This window comes from Myotis lucifugus, unplaced genomic scaffold (genome assembly GCF_000147115.1).
Source record: "Myotis lucifugus unplaced genomic scaffold, Myoluc2.0 scaffold_30, whole genome shotgun sequence".
NCBI classification, from domain to species: domain Eukaryota; kingdom Metazoa; phylum Chordata; class Mammalia; order Chiroptera; family Vespertilionidae; genus Myotis; species Myotis lucifugus.
In genome coordinates this window covers 7,733,623-7,754,408 of record NW_005871078.1, presented here as the reverse complement: position 1 = coordinate 7,754,408, position 20,786 = coordinate 7,733,623, and the positions used below count along the sequence as shown (strand labels likewise).

The following is a 20,786-nucleotide window of genomic DNA, read 5'->3' as shown; positions in this document are numbered from 1 at the left end:
TGCCTCCTGTATGTGCCCCAACCAGGGATCAAACTTGCAACCAGGGTATGTGCCCTGACCCGTAATCAAACCCATAACCCTCCCGTGCATGGGACAACACTCCAACCAACTGAGCCACACAGGCCAAGGCTGCAGAGCTCTTAAGAATTAAGATAAGATTGCCTCTTTGAACTTTTATTTGCTTAACCTGATCACCTTCTGACATAAGCATAGTTTTCAAAAATAATTTTAATACTAATTAAATATATACTCCAGTATATGACACGTTTACTTTCCAAAAAGGGAAACTATTGACAATTTTCCTTCCCAAGGAGGGATAATGGTCCTTCCCGCCCACAAACAGGTTAACGTAGTGAGACTCTGACCCAGTTCCAGCTGAGCTGTGTATTATTCTCCAGGCATCATTCTCTCTAAAACAGCCTGGTGCTCGAGGTGAAAAAAGAACAGAACAGAACCTACAAAAGCATGCTGTCTAATTAAATGTATTAGCACCAATACCATAGATCAAAGCAAGTCAAGAGGTGCCTTATGTGTGATCCAAGGATGGCAGCAAGAATCTGTCCACCCCTGAGAGTTCAGCAGGGAGGCCAGCTCCACAGAGAATGAAACCAGTGTCCTGCCTCATCACCAGGGCTAAGCCCTTGCCTAGGATATGGACTTCAGAGCCCAGCAAACGGGCAAAGCATATGTTTAGGGGTCACACAGCTTGAGTTCCAATCCTGACCTTCCCCCTTACTATGTAAATGTGGGCCAGGTGTCTTAATCTCTAAGATCTTCCATTTCCTCCAGTGGGGGGACGATTATATCTACCTAAAATGCATTAGTGTGATGGCTGCATGGGATAACGTATGGGACCTGCTAGGCCATGTCCTGGAACGTAGTAGACGAATAACAGATATGAAACTGTCTTCCACCCCCTGAAGGACCTTCTTCACCGGTGGGTGGCAGCTGACTCACAGTGGTGTGCAAGAAATGACTACTTAATTTTTAGGTATTTTGCAAGCCAGTTATTAAATACAGCCATCATTCAAAATTAAATGATATTAACTTAAAATTAATCTTATCAAAAACAAAGGTGATACATACTAAAATCTTATCACTTCCTGATTAGTTATCTTTACTTTACTGCTGTCTATGCTCTTCAGGTTATTTATGTCTATTGTCTATTAGGCAGTGGAAATATTGCATCATGGTGAGCTATAGCACTTCTCCCCCAACTCACTTTCAGTGTCGTCACATTTATAGCTTGAAATAAGCCCTGGTAGGAGTTATTTACATGGAAATTGGCAAACACTATAAGTCAGGATTTCCTTGCTTTGGGAGCCAGTTATTAAACATTTACCAGCACACCCTAGTATTCATATTTCATCGTATCCCTTTCTGCTCCAGCATCTTTCATCTCTACTCTCTACACGTTGTCTAAATACAGACACATGTCCATCAAATTTAAAATGAAAATGAAAACAAAAATCTACCCCCCCTCCAGTTACCATCCTTTTTCCCCACTCCTTCATTGCCAAATTTTCTGAATAAGTATGCTTAATTCCAACACTTTTTACCAGCCTCTCATTAATGTATTCGTTTAACAAATACTTGTGCCACTACCATTAGCCAGACACTGAGATGAATTGGAGATACAGATGTGAGCAAAACGCAGCATAGCCCTGCCCTCAGGGAACTCAGTCACATTACAATCTGACTTCTGTCCTGCCTTGGAAATCTACAAATCCCTATTTACTCCTCTGTTTTCTCCTCCTTTGCCTCCTTAAAAACAACTTCCCCAAATGTTTTATCTCCTTTGCCTCCATGGCCCTCTACATAAAGGTCAAGATTTCCTCAATGTTTGTCTCTCTTTCTTTCTCAGGAATTTCTCCCCCCAACCCTCAGGTCCCCTTGACTTTCCATCTCAGTAACTGACACCACAGTCCACCCAACTGTTTAAGCCAACACCCCCAAATCCGTGTTTCCTTCCTTTCCTTTCCCCCACCCCAAACATCAGCAAGTCCTGTGGGATCTGTATCCAAAAGGTATCCCAAACCCACCACAGCTGTTCACCCATCTCCATCTCCCTCTGTCTGTGTAAAACTTAACTCTTTTCTGTGCTTTACTCGTGTCCCCAACATCATGTACCAAGAGGAAGCCAGAATATTTAATGTAACCATTTCTTATCAACTTAAGATAAAACAAAATATAACAACAGCAAAAGCAACATCACCTCCAAAGTCTCTCCATTCCACTCAGAATAAAATTGAAACTTGTTTCCTTGGCTAACATGGCCCTTCATCATCTGGGACCTGCCCACCTCCTGACCTGGCCTCTCCAATCCCCACGTGTTCATTACCCCAAGTCTGGGACCCTGTGCCCAGATCCTTTCAGGACTAGCTCCTCCTCTCATTCAGGAGGCTGCAGGAGGCCTGCTCTGACCAGCCAATGCAAATGTGTCCCTCTCCATCACTTCATTCACTGTTGTTTATCCAGTGCCTGTCTTCTACTAGAAAGGAAGCAACATAACAGCAAAGACCTTGTCTTTCTTACTCACCAGGATGTCCCTGGTAACGAGAACAGTGTCTGGCTTGTGGTAGACACTCAGTGGGTATTTTATTTAAAACAGATATTTAATAAATGAATGAATAAAGCAAGAGGCAAAAAAATAAGAAGCAGGGAAAGGTGGAAATAATGGGAAACATAGACCCTGAAACCGAGGGATTTTTCTAGAAATGAACAGAAAAATAAGAACAGCAATCTGAAGTAGTAAAGTACTAACAGTATGAATTGAATTTCCATATTTATTAAGTTCTGGCTTGCTCGTGGCTTGAGCAAGATTAGAGGCAACCTAATTTAGTGAGCACCTGTTCTGATAAATGGATGTTAAGTGTTATGGCTAGGTGAAATTATTTTTGAAAAGGAAGTCCCATGCTGTAAAGATTTTCCTGCATCCCCACAAACATTTCTGAGAGGCAGAGTCCCCTGGGCTTCCTCCCATACTTATGCTGTAATAAATTCCTACCACACACAAGAGCAAGGTGAGACAGCAAGTGGAAGGTAGAATGCTCTCCTCCCCCAGAAAACCAAGGGCTGGGGTCTCCACACAAGGTTCTTTCTTTTTTAATTTTTTATTGATTAAGTTATTACATATGTGTACTTATCCCCACATTACCCCCCTTCCCCCCGCCACTCATGCCCTCACCCCCCTGTTGTCTGTGTCCATTGGTTAGGCCTATATGCTTGCATATAAGTCCTTCGGTTGATCTCTCCCCCTTACCCCCACCCTCCCCTACCTTCCCTCTGAGGTTTGACGGTCTGATCAATGCTTCTCTGTCTCTGGATCTGTTTTTGTTCATCAGTTTATGTTGTTCATTATATTCCATAAATGAGTGAGATCATGTGATATTTATCTTTCTAAGCCAGTCACACAAGGTTCTTCCCCCAGGAAAACAAGAAAACGTTTGCTCTCCTTAATTGAGTGTTCACAGACCCACACCTCACCCCCTGCTTCTAAATAACAGCAGAGAGCAGGGCTTTTTCCAGCTACTCCTTTCTTATCTGATCTAATACAGGGAGGAAGGGAAGGAACGAAAAAGGCAGAGAAACAAGGAGAGAGGGGGAGGTCACAAAACCCGACTCAAGGCTTCCATTCTCCTATCAGCCCACACAGGTGATGCTGGATGGTGAAGACGCACACAGTCCAGGAGCCCAGCACAGTACCTCATCATGGACCACACAGCTCGAGGAGACACCGGGAATCCACTGCTCTTGGGTTCTGGTGGCAATGGGGAGTGGCAGCCACTCCAGGCTCCTTTGTGAGGGAACCGCTGCTGCTTCCCATTCTGCCGGAGGGGGTGCGCTGGCAGTGAGGGCTGGGGGCTCCCCGGCTGCTGGGGGCTGCGCTGAGGGATGACCCCATTGCTCCTAAAAAAGTCAAACAGAACGACAAGGCTTGCAACAAGAAATAGCAGTCCCTGTCCCCCCGCAAAGTCCTGCTCCTAGAAGCAACTATTCTCAAGTGTTTTAGCTCTTTTGTTTCTGGTATGGACTACAGTATTTTAAAATTAACATAAGTATAATATTATTTCTTTTTTTGATTTTAGAAATTATTTTATTGACTTCCTAATATAGAAAACTAGGACTCAGTCCTTCATATATGGACACACACACACACACACACACACACACACACACTCTTCTTCACCCCTGATTCTCCAAATATATTTTTCTCATAATATTTAATGGAAGTGGTATTCAGGATTTGCATAATTATGAACTTGGAAAATCCCATTCATAGCTGATCCATCCAAAGTACTGTGATTAAATTTTTCTTTCATGAATCCTCAGAGACATAACTCATGACAATTGGATGGACAAGTCTGAAAAAGTCTGATTCTACCAAGTGATGGTGAGCAAAGGGATCCCGAGACACTGCTACAGTCATTTCAAGGACTTATCTCAGCATGTGACACAGTGAACAGGCACCGGTCTGTGGTCCCAGCAACCCCATTCCTATGGTATTTGCACAAGAAAATCCACTGCAGCATAGTTTAGAATAGCAAACGTTGTGAAAATAACCTAAATTCCAAATCCAGAAAACTGGATAAATAAATTGGGATGATTAAATACCATACAACAGTTAAGGTGAATGAACTATAGCTACTTGTATCAGCAATGATGTATCTTAAAGCCTAATGGTAAATGAAAAGAAAAGCAAGTGACTTATATAAAGTTTGAAAATATGTTAAGTAATACTGTTTGGTATTCACTGGTATATACATAGGAAATAATGGCATAGAAATAATCATAGAAATGAAAAGTGCCAAACTCACTATTGTGGTTACTTCTAGAGAGAGGTGTTAGGGACTGGGGTCAGGGAATGTTATTGTTTGTATGTTGGAAATTTTATCCTAAATTTAAAAAAATAAAAACAGAAATTTAACTCTTAGGGGCTCATTTTTCACTAAAAATATTTTTTCCTATAGGTGATGTCAAATAAAAGAAATCCCACTCCATTGGTGCGGTTCCCTTAAAATTTAGGAATAAATTGCTCTTCGTGTAGGAAAGTGCTTCCAACCTTTGTTTCTGTTTCTGTTTCTTTCCTGCTGCCTGAATCATACAAGGAAAGACCTCAAAAACAACCTAGTGCCAAGATATTTATTTTAAAGTAGCAAATAAACAGGTGTAGATCCCTAAGAGTTTTGTGCAAAACTGTGTACATTATTCTGGGGGAAGGGGACACAGTTTTGTGAAATTCTCAAAGGGGTCATGACCCCCAAGAAATACACTCAGAACCTCGGAGCTGGTGTCCTGGTACAAGTGTGCACCCCATTCCTGAGCAGAGGTGCTCTGGGAGGTCTCCAGGTCTCTGCCTCGCATTCCTTCATGGAGCCATAAAGACAAGGGACCTAATTCTGGCTCCACTCAGGGATAGGTGACTCTACAGAGGTTACTTTCTGTGCCTCTGTTTTCTCCTCTGCAAAATGAGGGCAGCGGTTGTGAGCACCGTGTGACTTCATGCCTGTAAGTGGCCTGGCACACACAATGCCTGGCACATGGCCAGAACTTGGGAGGCATTAACCATCATGGGCCAGGTCTCCCTGTCATGTGCTCTGGTTCCTTCTCACCACGCTCACAGCTGCAGTTACTCAGTAATTACTCATGTAATGTCTGTCTCCCCCAATACTGGACATGCGCTCTGAGGGAAGGAATCTTATCTCTTATTCTTGGCCAGATACAGAATGAGTATATGTTGAATGGGTGGAGGGAATAAATGAATGTCTCCACTTATGCAGAGCTGCTGGTTTTGAGAGTTCAAAGTTACTTTTTTTAAAAATCACAGATGATGAGCTGTGCAACATCTAAGTTATATATCGGCATATTATTCCTTCCATAGACCTTCTAGCGGTTTACCATGGAGGTCAGGAAAGATTATTAAAAGGATAAAAGAGACAATTATCCCCTTTGAAAAAAGCCTGGCTCCACAGTAACTGGATAAAGAAGAAAATATAGGCAACGCTGGGCTGCAGAGTCCCGAGGCCAGAGGAGACAGAGACAGGACTTCAGTGATGAGGTTCAAATAGCTGGACAAGACCAAAGGGGAGGGTCTGCAGTCAGTTGTCACACCCTGCTGCTGTCAGTGAGGCAAAGCAGAAAGAAGCTAGGAGGAGGAGACAAAAGGAATGCAAGAAAGTAAGTGAAGAAAGTGGGAAGCAAGAGAGGTCAACAGGTTGTTTTCTAAAAAAAAAAAAAAAGAACAAAAGGCGAGCAATGCAATTGCTTCCATCGGTTAGGAGGATATAGAGATATAGAGGAAAGACGCTCTCACATAAGCCAAGGGGAGGGCCTCTGGCTCGTGGCTTTCTTGGCAGGAGCTCGGGTCAAAATGATAATGGGGTTTCCTTCCTCGGAGATTCACAGGGAGTCAACAGAGCACTAAACTCCACTTAAATGATGTCTAAGTACAGATAGGCAGGAAGGTGATCAGAATGTGATGGTTAATCTCAGCTTGTTGCCACTCAACAACCCTGCTCTTATCTTTATGTCAAAAAGTATAAAGAAGTAGGAAATAGAATAAAAAGGCAGGATTTTTTTCAAAGATAAAATTCTTCACTGGACAAGGCAGGAAAATAAATCAACCACATTTTTTAAAGTTCAAAAATAAGAACCTTATAATTACTGAAAAATGGGGTCTGCATGTCAAATTGTTAGTAATTATGGAATTAATAGAGGAAGAAAATTATGGTATGTGTCAGAACTATTAATATGCCGTAGTCATTTTTATTGGCTACAGTACACAGGATAAAATGAATATGCCTTAAGTTTGTAAAATAAAAACGGGCTACTAAATAAAACGTGTACTTTGACTTGCATATGACGTGTGAGTATTCCTGCGTGGTTTAGATTAGCCATTTGTGAAACTTCAAAACAAAACTCTTAGGTAACAACTCAACTCCAGAGCAGACTCCAACCCAGCAGTGCCCTTTGATGGATAACACTAATTTGGATGCACAGGTTCAAGGCAAACTGTTAACAAACTGTTTCCACTTGTGACCACTTCTCTGTGTGAATCAAGATTTCTCAGTGGTTTACAACCAGAAAATATTGCTAATATAAACTTATAAGCAGTATAGATACTTCTCAATTCCTAATTTGGGGCTCACAAAAATTTTATAGTTCCCACTGATTTTTTATAAAAGTGTGAAGAGTTGGAACATTTATCTTAATAAAACAAGGCTCACTTGTTATATTATGGTCTAAGGTGAAGTTACGTTTAACAAAAATATTTTTATATCTTTAATGAAGTTTTAAAATTACTGATTTAAGTACTTTCTTGTGACTTGGCTCTGGAATCTTTATTTCTTTTTTTAATTGATAACTTTTTTATTAAAAATTTGTAATTAGTAATTTAAAAATTAATAATTTTTAAATTATTGCAGGTGTCCCTTTTTTCCCTCCCTTGGCCCGCCTCCCCCTCCCCCTTGGCCTTCACCACCTATTGTCCATGTCCATGGCATAGACATATATGTTCTTTAGCTAATCCCTTCCCCGTCTTTATCCAGTCACCCCCTACCCTTCTCCCCTTGGGCATCGACCAGTCTGTTCCATGTATCCACGCACTGCTTAACATCAAAACATTCAAATGGACTTACGATTTCTCTTGCTTGTGGGATAGGGAAAAGAGATCATAAACCAAGCACACTCCAAACACTGTGATGCCCGTCTCTTTCACCAGCATTGCGCAGGTCCCCAGAAACAAACCGAGCAGCAAGAAGAAAGGAGAGGCCGTGGAAGGGAAACACTCCCCAACACAGCACTGGTCCACACTCCTGAAAAACAAGGTTGAGATTCTTCTAATATAAGAAGAATGTGGATTGCTAAGAAATACCACTTTTTAACACTAAGATCTAGCATCAATTTCATTTTATTCTAAATAAGTAGGTGAGCAAATATTTCTTCAATAATAGAGTTATGTAAAATTGCAAATATGAAAAAAAGTAAATGCCTAGTACCGATTTTGATACTTAAATTAAGGTATGTGAAAATTATGACAAAACCTGGCATATAATAAATGAACACTAAAAAGCCATTTAAAATGCTACCATAGAGACATAGTCAGTTACATGGAAAGATGGTTAGGTGAATATATTTTAAGTGAATAACACAGGTTACTAAACCACATGCATGAACTCCGGAGCCAGGTTTCCTGGGTTCCAATCATAGCTCTATAGTTAAGTAACAGGGTCATGGGGGCCGGTTACTTTGCCTCTCTGCCACAGTTTGTTTCCCTGTGAAATGGGACCACGGTGTTGGAGGGAGAATTCATTAAGTGGCTAAATATATATTAAGTGTTCATCACCATTATTATTTTAGTGAAGGTGTTTTATATGCTTCTGTACACAAAACAAAAAAATCAGTGGAGATATATATACACACACAAGACACGCACACGCACACACACACATAACATAATCATCATTTCTCTGTGATGAAAATACAGATGATTTAGCTTTTTTTCTTTTCTTCTGCCTCATCTGCATATTTAAATCTATTTCCCATAAGGCCATATTAGATAAAGGTGTGTTTTTTTTCTCGGTATAATTTCCAGCAGGGATTTTCAAGAGCCCTCCAGCTGTAAAGTCTTTTTTTCATCTCACAAAGGGAAACAGCCCCACACGAAGAAACGCCGCAGTTCCTCCAGCAGGCGCCACACCCATCGGCTCCCACTCCTTTGAAGAAAAGGCCAATGTTTCTGTAGTTGTGATGTCTTACCCTTACTCTTATGTCTAAAAGCAGTTGCATAAAAGTATATGCCAGTAGATATGCATTCTTCTTCAATGCTGGGCTATACCTTAAATTGCTAAAAGTGAGAATGGCACGCACAACAGAAACCTGTGATGCTATAGCTCATTATCGCATAAACATGGCTACGCTGCAGGCCCAATCGTGTTTCTAAACACACAGAGAAAGCTCAAAAGAACAAGTTGAAACTAAACTAAAAGCAATTATTAATCTTGTTCTGACACCAGAGTAAACAGGAAACAATTGTTGCACTTGGATTTATAGTTTTAAGATTTTCACATCTTTATGCATGACTAGCAATGCAATGGGAGGTCACAAAGCCAGGACTAGAAGACTGGTACTATACTAAAGGCTCTGCTCTTTACCAGAACTTCCTAAGACTCAATTCATTCCATTCCGGATCCAAAGTCTAAATTGGTTTACAACAGGGTTTCTCAATTTCAGTGCTATTGGAGTTTTGAGGAAGATGATTCTTTACTGTAAAGGCTGCCCCTGTACATTGTAGGATCCTCAGTCTAGCAAGTTGAGACAAGCAAAAAGTCTCCAGACATTGTCAAATGTCCCCTGGGGATGTAGGGGCAAATTTGCCGCATACTGAGAACCACTGGTTTAGAACAGTGTTTGCTAGAGTCCCTGGGCTTTGTGAGGGTATAGATCGATGAAATGATCCAAAGATCAAGGTTCGCAAATCCTTAGCCAGGCCAGGCCATCCTCCACGAAGGAGGGCAACATGGTTCACTGACCCCTTTTTTCTGGGCCATCCTCTGAGTCATCTGCCCTTATTTACATTCTCTTTTCAATCTGCTCCTTTCCCTTTGGGGATATTTCATAACACAGGTGAGAACCTGATCACACTGGGGGGAAACAGGCACTATAATGGAAAATTATTTTATTGCTTTTTAATCTCCCAAAAGCAAGTAGCTTCTGTATATTTTGAAAGGATATGTAAATTGGAAAACCACAGTTGAGAACCATGACTTTCAATTCAGAGTGGTTTTAAGCTCTGAGCTACTTTAATGAGGATAAGCAGGGGTGGGGGTGGGGGGAAGATTACCCAAAATGAAAAGGAAAAATTGAACAAATCATAGCCAAATAAGAGAAAGGACTACACCCCATTTATTTTTGCTCAGAGCTATGATTCCAAATTCCATTCTCAGTCAGAAACTGTAAGTAAAAGGAAACAAGAAGCAAGAGCTTGTCTTCCTAGTCCTGGGAGGGCAGTTGCTACAAAGGCTATGACAGGGTTCAGAATGTGGCTGGAAGAGAGAACACCTGGCACTTGGAAAGGAGAGGATGTCCTATGCCAGGTCTCGGGGGAGCTCTCTGAGCATTTCAACACCAAGAAGCCTCCTTCCCCTCTCAGGCAGATGCTGAGAACACACACACACACCAGAAATTCCCAAAGGAGAGCATGACTGTAATCACAGAGAAGGACACCCTTAGCTATTCATACCTGTTGTAGGAGAGAAAGGCCAACAGAAACAGCAGGCACGCTAATACGTCAGCTCTGCCAACAATTCCAGCTACCTAGGATGTTGGAAAAAAATTAAAAATTAAAACTTCAGAAAATTACTTTCAGTAAAGTATTACAAAAATGTGTTTGGATTTAGATGACTGAAAAGTGTAATAAAATGGGAAACATGTTGTTATTCAAAGTCTAACCATCTCTGGTTATCATATATATATTTAATGATACATTTATAGAAGGAGAAAAGAAGAAGGGGCAAGATTTCCATGCTTCTCTTCGTTTTTAACCTTTCTCCCATAGAAGGTTAATTCACAGCATCAAAGTTTCTTGATTTGTTGTTTTATTCAAAATATCTTTTTAAATATGTTTTTTATTGATTTTTTTAGAGAGAGAGGGAGAGAGAGAGAGAGAAACAGTTGAAAGAAACATAGATCAGCTGTCTCCCGCATGCCCCCTACTAGGGATCAAGCCCACAAGCCGGGCATGTGCCCTGACTGGGAATCAAACCAGAGACGTTTTGGTACATGGGAAGACACTCAACCAACTGGGCCACATCAGCCAGGGCTTTTCAAAAAACTTTTTTTGAGCAATGACTGAGTGCCAGACAGTGTGCTAGTCTTTGGGCCTGGAATGCTAGTGGAGCAGAAGACATTTACACAGCACTAGTAAAAATAAGTTGAGGAATCAATAATTCTAACAAGAATGGGAATAATGGGAATGAGTCTGAACACATCATTGCTATATGTGAGTAAATGTACATGTGTGTATTTCTTAGCTCTGTCACTGAAAGAGCCTAAAAGCAAACACCTCAGGGGCAAAGGGCCATCCCGGCACTAAGGAGAGCATGGGCTGCAGGGCTGAGGCTGGGGAGCCGCAAGAGAAGCTTGGATGGATCATCTTCTCATGTTAGAAAGTAAGAAAGTGCACAAAAACGACAGGGTCATGTGTCAAAAGGACACAGAAACCAGTGACAAGCCACTGACCAAATATGAGACAATTTGAACATCAAAATAAAGACTTTAAAAATTATAAATCATTGAAAAGACATTCATGAATGCATAATGATAATAAAGATATGGATGGATGGATGGCTAGATGGACCAATGCATGTGTAAGTACCTACATATATACAGTAAGCAAGTGAAAGAAAAAGGATGGAGAGCTCTTCCTTACATTAAAAATCCAGTTAATGAATATAGAGGGAGTAGTGCAGTTGGAAAATAGCCATTTTGCTTCTCCATATGAGTAAAGATTGACTCGCTCAAGAAACATCACAAACTATCAATGCATGCTAAATCTAAGGTATGAAAGTTTAATGAGGCAAACGATATTTGCAGGGCTTCAAACCATTTCCTCACCAATTACGTATTAGCTGAATAAATAAAAAGAATAATTCTAGTATGGAGAAAATGTGCTACATTGCACTACACCTTGACTAGGGAATAGAATTTAACTTCATCAATAAAGGGCAAATGGACATGGCACACCTAAGCATGTGGTACCCTGAAGGACACATCCCTTGTGTAGTATGACAGCCAGGAACACATAACCTGAATATAATCATGAAAAGTCATAGGACAAACCCAAGATAAGAATATTCTAATAAAATACATAAATTAACATATACTTAAATTAATAAAGTCTAAAATATAATAATTCTATATTATAATTTTATAATATTAAATATATCTTCTCATTTATATTATATCTTGATTTAATAATTATATCACAACTCACTATAATCTATCATAATATGATATTTCACACAATATATTATATATTATAGGCATATGTTGTACTTACATAATATATATTATGTATTTACATTTTATGTATTTTATTTTTATGTATTTCTATATTATGTATTTACATAGAATATATTGATATTATTATTTATATATTATACAATTTTAATACACTGCATTTAAATATTGCATTAAATACTAAAAACATATAATATGTAGTATGAATTACATATTTATATTTTAAGTGTGTAATGTAGCATATGTTATATAACATTATGGATTTCAAAGTTATAAAGATAATATTAATAACATTTTGTTATATACATTCTAACATAAGTTTTAAATTACATTTAAAGCTATATATTATATTACAGAAAGATATGATGACTAGTAACTGTTCCAAACTTAAGGAGACTAAAGTGAAATGATGACTAATGGCCTTAGTTTAGAATATACATCTAAATTAAGATGTAAAGGGGCATGAAATGCAACCTGCTTTCAAATGCTTCAGAAAACAATAATTTTATATATTGAGGGAGAAAGATAAAAAGAATGGTAAAACAAATGTGGCAATATTAAAAAAATTGGTGATTCTGGACAAAGAATATATGTTCATTATATTTGTTTTAAGTTTTATATTATTTTTTTAAAATTTTTATTCAGAAAGGAGCCGAAATGGAATAGAGGTGGGAGACAGAGGGCTATTTATAAATTTTTGTATTATTACACAGCTTAAAATGTGTGTGAATTTCTCTTAATTTTTTTAAATCCAAGGAAGAAAACTGTAAAGGAAAAAAAATGGCATATGGTTCAAAGAATGCTGCAAAGACAAGGTCACGGATGAGTTGGACCTTAAAGATGAGGAGTTCACCAGGGAAATGAACTGGGTTAACATTTCAGGCACAGAATATAGCATCACCCAAATCATACAAGACCTGAAGTCCACAGTGTATTTGAGACTCAGTCAATAATTAATGGCAGAAAATAGTTTTCTGGGAAATATACATATAAATCCCCTCATAAAATGAGCACACTTTGCAGTGATAAAGGAGAGGCAATGCCGCACCAGGGAGCTAGACCATCCCAGGCTTGAACATAGACACCTTTGCCATTTGAGTAAGAGTGAGACTCAATTTTGTTATCTTTAATTTCTGAAATTTGGTTTTCTTATCTTGAAAATGAGTACAATACCCCTACCTCATGTTCCTGCTGTAAGTAATGAGATGATGCATATAAAGTGCCCGCTCAACATTGGCGCCCTTCTTTCTTCCTGCTCCCGGCAGAGAAAGGGGTCAACGCTTAGCCCCGGGACAGGATGTTCTGTGTGGCTTATGGAAGTCATCTTTCTACTTTAAGGATTGCCTCTATGATATTTTAACTTTATTGAATAATCTATCTATTAGTTAAACTAGGAATAAAAGTAATTCAATTATATGCCTGCATATAGATTGATGGCAAGTCACATATTGAGAAAAATTCTAGTTCAATTGATACCAAGAGAAACCTGGACATGATCAAATAATTTCATTGTCAGTGCAGAGTTACCTAATGTGGCTGCCTGGACCACACACTGTTCATCGATCTATTAATCTAGGAAGAACTTGAGTCCCAAATCAGGAAGACTGTATGACTGTGGTGTCACCTTGGTGTCAAGGCCAAGCTCAAACTCACCATCTGTAAAGCAACAATTAATTGCACAAGGTTCACCTGCGAAGCCCAAATCTGCTCAGTATACACCTCTGCCTCCATGAGCACTGAGCTCAGCATCAGCTGTAGGGCCTCCTGAGGGTTAAACAGAGAGTCCAGCTGGCCAGCAACAAAGTCTTGGGATAAGGCCAGGCATTTGGGCCCAGAGGGACATCCATCATAGCACAACTGATGTGGCCAACTTGGACAACAGCAAGACTTGCAAGCTGATAGTGGGTGTAGCAAGCTGGCATGAGGCAATAATAAGCGAGGCAAGCATAACTAATGCATTAAAGGCGCCTGAAGCGCCTGCTTCTCGAATTGCAGCCAGTTAATGCTGCTGGGAAACAGCAGCGGCAGAATATGCCAGCTGTGTGTGCCCAGATATAAAAAATGCAGTGTCCCTTGGTCAGCATGAGTGTTAAAATGTTAGTGTTAATACTGGTAGACTCTGTTGCCAATTTCTATCCACCAAGCCTTTACTGAACACCTATTCTATATTCGTGTTCAGTTAGGATCTCTGGGGCTAGGGGTTAGATGTCTAAAATAAAGATGCTTGTCAGCAATGACTATATGCCTAGACCAGCCACTCACTGTGATTCAATTAGCCAATAGCATCATGTTCAGTAACTGCCTGTTTTATTCCAGTCAACAAACATTTTCCAAGTGCCTCCGGTTTGCCAGGTATTATGCCAGCTGGAGGGATACAGCCTGCCACAAGGAGTTTAACATCTGGTGAGGAGTCAAAAAGAGTGTATTAATATGCCACAGGGAAACTGCTTGTCTCCTAAAGAGGAGAAATCATTGCCATGGGAAGACTAAAGGGATTAATTTTGACTGTAGGATCTGGGAGGGCTTCATGGAAAGGCTGGCTTTATACACTAAGACACAGGACAGCTGAGGAAGACTTCAGGGAGCTCAGGATGGGAGAATGTGAATCCTGGGCCAGAGAGGGGACGCAGAAGCATTCCAGGTCGAGGAAAGAGAGGCCTGAGCACACCCGGGAGGGTTTCTGGAAGGCAAGGCATAAGGGAATGAGAGCATGGAGTAAATGAAAAGGAGGCAGACATGGACAATGGAAAGCAGAGATGGAATGTTAAGTTGGAGCCCCCTGGGCTTGATTCCGTGACAAAGTCAGCTGAACTGGAGGGTACTGGAAGTGAAAAAAGACTTGCTCAATAATACATGCAGATGGACAGCATGTATTTCTGCCTGATGTTGCAGGTTTCCATCTCCAAGGGGGTAGTTATAACCTGAGACCTGTATCCTTTAAATATTCAAAGAGTGGAAAAACATCAGTGAATTGGGTAGAATTTAAATAATGTAACATTCAGATCTCTGGGCAAGCTTAAGAGAATGTGGAAATTGCCAATTATGGATTTAATTTGCTCCCAAAACCTATTACTTCTTGGAATACCACTCATAGGATTTGTATCAAGTTATTCATCATTTTACCTGCAAGGATGAGTTCCATTAGCGTCAGACAGAGCCAGGAACACACATTTAATACCTGGCAACAGCTAAAGGCTGGACTGACTGATTTGATCATGACAATTCTCTCCTCTGTTATCTTGTGCAAGTTCTAGAAACATTGACATTAACATTCAACTCCAGATGTCAGCATTTCCTGCTCATACTTTTTACTAAAGTGCATTCCTTCAAACCAGCAATGTCTTGTCTCCATCATGAGTAAATTTTAATTCTCATAAGAGGATTACTGATTTTCCCCATTTTCCCAATTACTGATTTTTCTCATAATTTCCCAAGAAATATAGCATCAAGAAACCCTTCCAGGAATCACAAGACCTTAAATGAAGAAAGGTCTGCGTTTATCTTATTCATTGTTATTTCCCTTCATGAGGACTACATTACATTCTCTCAAATATTTGTTGAAAAATTGAGTAAATAAGTGAACTCGTCCCTGTCTACTTAAATTGGAAATAATTTTTCCCTCTGCTGGGATTCTTGTTTTAGTATAACACTAAAGGCCTGGTGCACAAAATTTGTGCATGGAGGGGGGGTGTCCCTCAGCCCGGCCTGCACTCTCTCCAATCCGGGAACACTTGGGGGATGTCTGACTGCTGGTTTAGGCCAGGGATCGGGCCTAAACCGGCAGTTGGATATCCCTCTTGCAATCCAGGACCACTGGCTCCTAACCACTCACCTGCCTGCCTGCCTAATGCCCCCAACTGCCCTCCCCTCTCAGCCTGGTCACCCCCAACGGCCCTCCCCTGCTGGTCTGGTCGCTCCCAACTGCCCTCCCCTGCAGGCCTGATCGCCCCCAACTGCCCCCCCCACACCAGCCTGGTCACCCCATGAAGCCTGCTGTTCAGTGGTTTGGTCATCCCTCACTAACCCCTTGCCGGCCTGGTCACCCCATGCAGCCTGCTGTTTGGTCATCCATCTGATTGTTCCCGTCGTGATGGCCCCTGGCTTTTTATATATTAGGATATTGCTGGGTTTTCTATGTATTTATGGGTATGTGCTTTAGCTTTTCTAGTGAGGATAATTTTTCCTTTGATTTTTAGAGAAAATGGAAGGGAAGGGGAAAGGGAGAAAGAGGAAGACATAGAGAGAGACAGAAATATCAATGTGAGAGAAACAAATCGATTGGTTGCCTCCCACACGCACCCCAACTGCGGGCAGGGATCAAACCTGCAAGCCCTGTTACTGTCCTTGACTGGGAATCAAACCCATGACCCTCTGGTATATGGGCTGATGCTCTAACCATTAAGCAATGCCAGCCAGTCCTCAAAGCCAATTTTTTAAATTATAGACCATATTATGTTTCTGACATAATTTTTAAAATACAGTTGAAAATCTGTGTTTAGAATGTTAGGGAGAAATTTTCTTCAGGAAAGAACAATGCGTAGGATGATAACAGTCCTAATTCTATTCTTGCAGAGTAGGAGAACATAAAACTTAGGTAGCCTTTGGCAGTGTGATCATGAGCTGATAAAGTTAGGTTGAATTCTAAATAAAAAATAGAAAAATCCTGTTAGCAAATTGACCTTTAAGAAAGGGTTTTAACAGGCTTTTGTTGTAATCGGGAAAAAAAATCCATGGTAACACAATTATAAGGGGGAAAGAGTCTAAGAGTTAGACATTTATTTAGGAAAAAGTGTTAGAAAAACTATCTGCATTCACAAGGAGATAAAGGAGGCAGAGAAATTTGGTCTACATAACAATCTATACTAGGAAGTAAAATCAAGAGACTATTATTTAATTATAGATAATAGTTCAGGTTCCTAAGGAGGAGGACAGAGAACTAGACAAAAGAGATGTGCTTTTTAGAAGACATAGTAATACATTATTTTTAAAAAGAAAAATAGAATGTAGTGGGTGGGAGAGGGGGTTAGTAGGACATATAGCTCTCCTTTGTTAAACAAAAGCAAAAACAAGACCATAAATTTTCTCAGGAAGGACTGAAAATTTAAATTTTGGGGGGAGGAGGTTCAATTTAAACATGTTGAGATTACATTTAAACATGTTGCCATGGTTAAAAATTTGTTTTATTAATTACATAATCAACAAATAATTCATGAGTACTGGGCTTGATGCAGGCACTCTGTTGAGTGACAAGGACAAATATGGGAGGATAACAGGTTCCCTACCCTCAACCTAGGTATATACCCTAACAGGAAATAGAACCCTCAACCTTCTGGTGTATGGTCAATGCTCCAACCAACTGAGCTGCCTGGCCAGGGCTAAGTCACATTTTAAAGGGGACCAGAGATCTAAACTATCTAACTTTATAAGTAAACTAGAGGCCTGGTGCACGACATTCGTGCACTGGGGGAAGGGAGTCCCTCAGCCTGGCCTGTGCCCTCTCACAGTCCGGGACCCCTGGGGGGATGTCCGCCTGCTGCTTAGGCAGACATCCCCCCAGGGGTCCTTAGCACGTGGAGGCGGAAGAGATTCCCGCCACCGCCACTGCACTCACCAGCCATGAACCCAGCTCAGAGCTTCTGGCTGAGTGGCACTTCCCCTGTGGGAGTGCACTGACCACCAGGGGGCAGCTCCTGTGTTAAGCATCTGCACCCTGGTGGTCAGTACATGTCATAGCAACCAGTCATTCTGCTGTGCAGTCGATTTGCATATTAGGGTTTTATTATATAAGGAAGGATACTCATCTTTCACAAAATAACAACACTTCATATTAGATAATTTGAAAAACGATGTTTTAGTTTCCTAACTCTGTCTTTCTAACTTGAATGTCAATTTAACTTTTTATAGCCCTCCTCCCAGCACTTACAGTTCTGCATTGTAAATATTTTAAATATAAAGCAGAGTGAGAAAAGGTAAAATATAAATGCAGAGTGGGAACAATGAGCCAGCATGATAAGTATCTCAGAATTCCCCTTGTTGTTAAAAACGCATTAGGACTTACATTTCCTGCAAATAAAGAACGGTGGCCATTTATTACTACCTGTAATAATAACAGTGGTTATTCAGAAAAGCAATTAAATCCTGGAGGTACAATAAAGACCATTTGAACATTCAAAAAGAGAAGTTGCCAAGCAGTATGATTTATATATAAACACTTTAGTAGAGCTTTAAATTAACAGGGTTTTGAAACGGAAAAAAAAAGATCAGTTTAGTGGGTTTTTTGGTTCTTATTTCATTGGGTTCCAATTACACTCACCGCCTCTGTGTGAATAGGATGCACAGCAAAGAGCAATGCCGTAACAAAAGCGAGTCCACGATTCTTGAAGACAGTTTTATCACAGGTGTACATCAGCACAAGAGTCACCAGGCAATGCAAAATTACATTCACTGCATGAAAGTAAAATGGGTTCATGCCAGTCAAAAATATGTTTAGCCTGGAACAAAGAAGACAAAAACAAAAATGATTAGCTAGCAACAGAACATAAGCACAGGAAATCAGAGGGAATCCATCATTTAAAAAAGTAAGCTGTTCAAGTGATTATTTTTAAACTAGAGGCCTGGTACACGAATTCATGCACTGGTGGGGTCCAGCCACCCACCCCAATTGGGGCCAATCGGGCCGGCCCAGGGGGGATTCCGGGGGGGGGGAGGCCATGGGCAGTTGGCCGGCCAGCCTGGCCCCCTAGTTGACCTCTCAGTTGAACTCCGGGTCAAACTTCCGGTCAAGGGGACAATTTGCATATTAGCTTTTTATTATATAGGATGACTCCCAACACCAGGCTACTCTACATATGAGTATCACTTTTTCCTATCTCGGATTTTTCCTCTCTGCAGAAATCACTGCAAATGCAATACAATATTATTTCAGAAAACTATGTGGTCTCACTGAGAAGGTAGACAGATAGGTGCTGAACCTTTCCCTCTCTTCATGGCTAATGCAAACACCCCAACAACACTCTTGCTTCACTGCTGATTCTACCAGGGCGAGTAAGTGTTCAAAGGCAAGTCCACAGGGCTGTGGGTCAGAGCCACAGCCGATGGAGATGAGAAAGAAACCACAGGACTGTGACTGTGGTCACTGTTGGGACAAAAAAGGCATAAAGGTATTCTCTCACCCATGGTGCCACCAGGAAATTTCCAGATTATGCACCAGAAATCATTGTTAATTACCAGCCCACAAGCAAGCTTCAGGGCACCTACATCCTGGTACCATCTTCAGTTGAGTTTAAAAGGATGAGCAAAAGCATAGCATTTCAGAATTTGTATTAAATGTTTCCTAACATAAATTCCCACAGATCTCTGAATGCTAAGATCATTACGAAAAAAAACTAAAAAGAGAACCACAAAGAAAAAGGAAATGTATTGTTCAACATCTTAAAAAATACTTTCCTGAGATAGAAATGCAGGACAGAGAGACTTCAAAAGGTTGCCTTAAATTTAATAATAGGACATTATGTTCCCAATTGAGTTTATGGGGTTATAGAAAAAGTTCTGTCACATGGGGTATGGTTGTTTGGGGGAACCTATACACCCTAAGTGGTATTACCCATAATTGTCTAAACTCCAGCCAACTTATCCAAAATAATAATCCCACATCTTTATTCTCATGTCTTTTATCTGCTTCTTATAGAAACATCTCCTCTTTGCCAAAACAATCGAGAATGTAAAAGTCAACTTTAGTGATGACATATACATATTCTCAGTATCTGACTTTGATTCATGCACAGCTTTAACCTACAGAATTTTAAACATCTCAAGATTTATTTGGACACATGAATCTAAATGTCATAGTTACTAATTGCCTCCACTTTCATTCCCATTGAAGTCATCATGGTCCTAACTAAGCTTAGAAAAATGAATTACTGTGTGGGATCCAACTTCAGGGCTCTGAAGCCAGCTGTGTTGGCAGACCCATGAGTCTGTGCACACCTAAGCATCCTCAAGACGAGAGCCTGGTGTGAAATAACTCACCCAAGAGAAGGAGGAACCACAAGGAACTAGGGGACTGGCAGATCCAACTAAAGGGAGAACAGTGTCCCATTCCAGTGTGAGAGATCCCACATACGGTGAGAGCTACTGGAAATCAGAAAGCTGGGGATGGTGAAGCTGTGAGAAGGGCAAGGCAAGTCCCCATCCTCGAACTACTCAGGTGCAATTCCCTAAGGGCCCATCCCCTGAGGTTGATTTTACACTGTTTTCCGCATCATCAGGCTGAGCTTGACAAATCAACTAACTAAGCCATTAATTTAAAATTCAATCAGACCTGGGATTTTAAGAGAAATAGGCAATCTCAAATCCGGTTAGGGGATGTCCAAATTGGAAAGTCTTGAGGCTGTCACTATGTATCAAAGGCTTTAAAAAATACATACCTGTGGACCAAAAATTCCACTTCTAAAAACTTCCCATAAGGAAATAACCACAAAGGTATTTAAATAAACATACATATATGTGATATGGTAAGAAATACATATTTTAGTCTTCATCCTGACTCCTGGTCAGAGATTCTATAAAACCTTCATCATTTCCTAAACAATGAAGGTGCTAGGAGCATCTATTGTTCTAATATTTGGTCTCTGTCCCTGGTTCCTAGCACAGAACTCCAAAATCCCTTGTAACTTCCCAAGTGACAAGAGCACTAGGAGCATATTTTGTTGTAATATTTGGCCTTTGCCCTGATTCCTAAGTCCCTTGGAATTCCTTGGGTGATAGAG

General features: G+C 40.5%; 1 protein-coding gene across 1 annotated transcript in view; it reads right to left on the bottom strand.

Annotated features, from left to right (window-relative positions):
• The window catches only part of TMTC1 (transmembrane and tetratricopeptide repeat containing 1), a 227,269-nt gene that overhangs the window by 188,862 nt on the left and 17,621 nt on the right, over positions 1-20,786 (bottom strand). The window contains exons 2-5 of the mRNA XM_023752313.1: positions 18,332-18,509; positions 10,241-10,314; positions 7,638-7,814; positions 3,706-3,909 (exon numbers count right to left, since the gene is read on the bottom strand). Coding sequence (XP_023608081.1) covers positions 3,706-3,909; positions 7,638-7,814; positions 10,241-10,314; positions 18,332-18,487 — 611 coding nt within the window. The 5' untranslated portion in view covers positions 18,488-18,509. The remainder of the gene's footprint in view (positions 1-3,705; positions 3,910-7,637; positions 7,815-10,240; positions 10,315-18,331; positions 18,510-20,786) is intronic.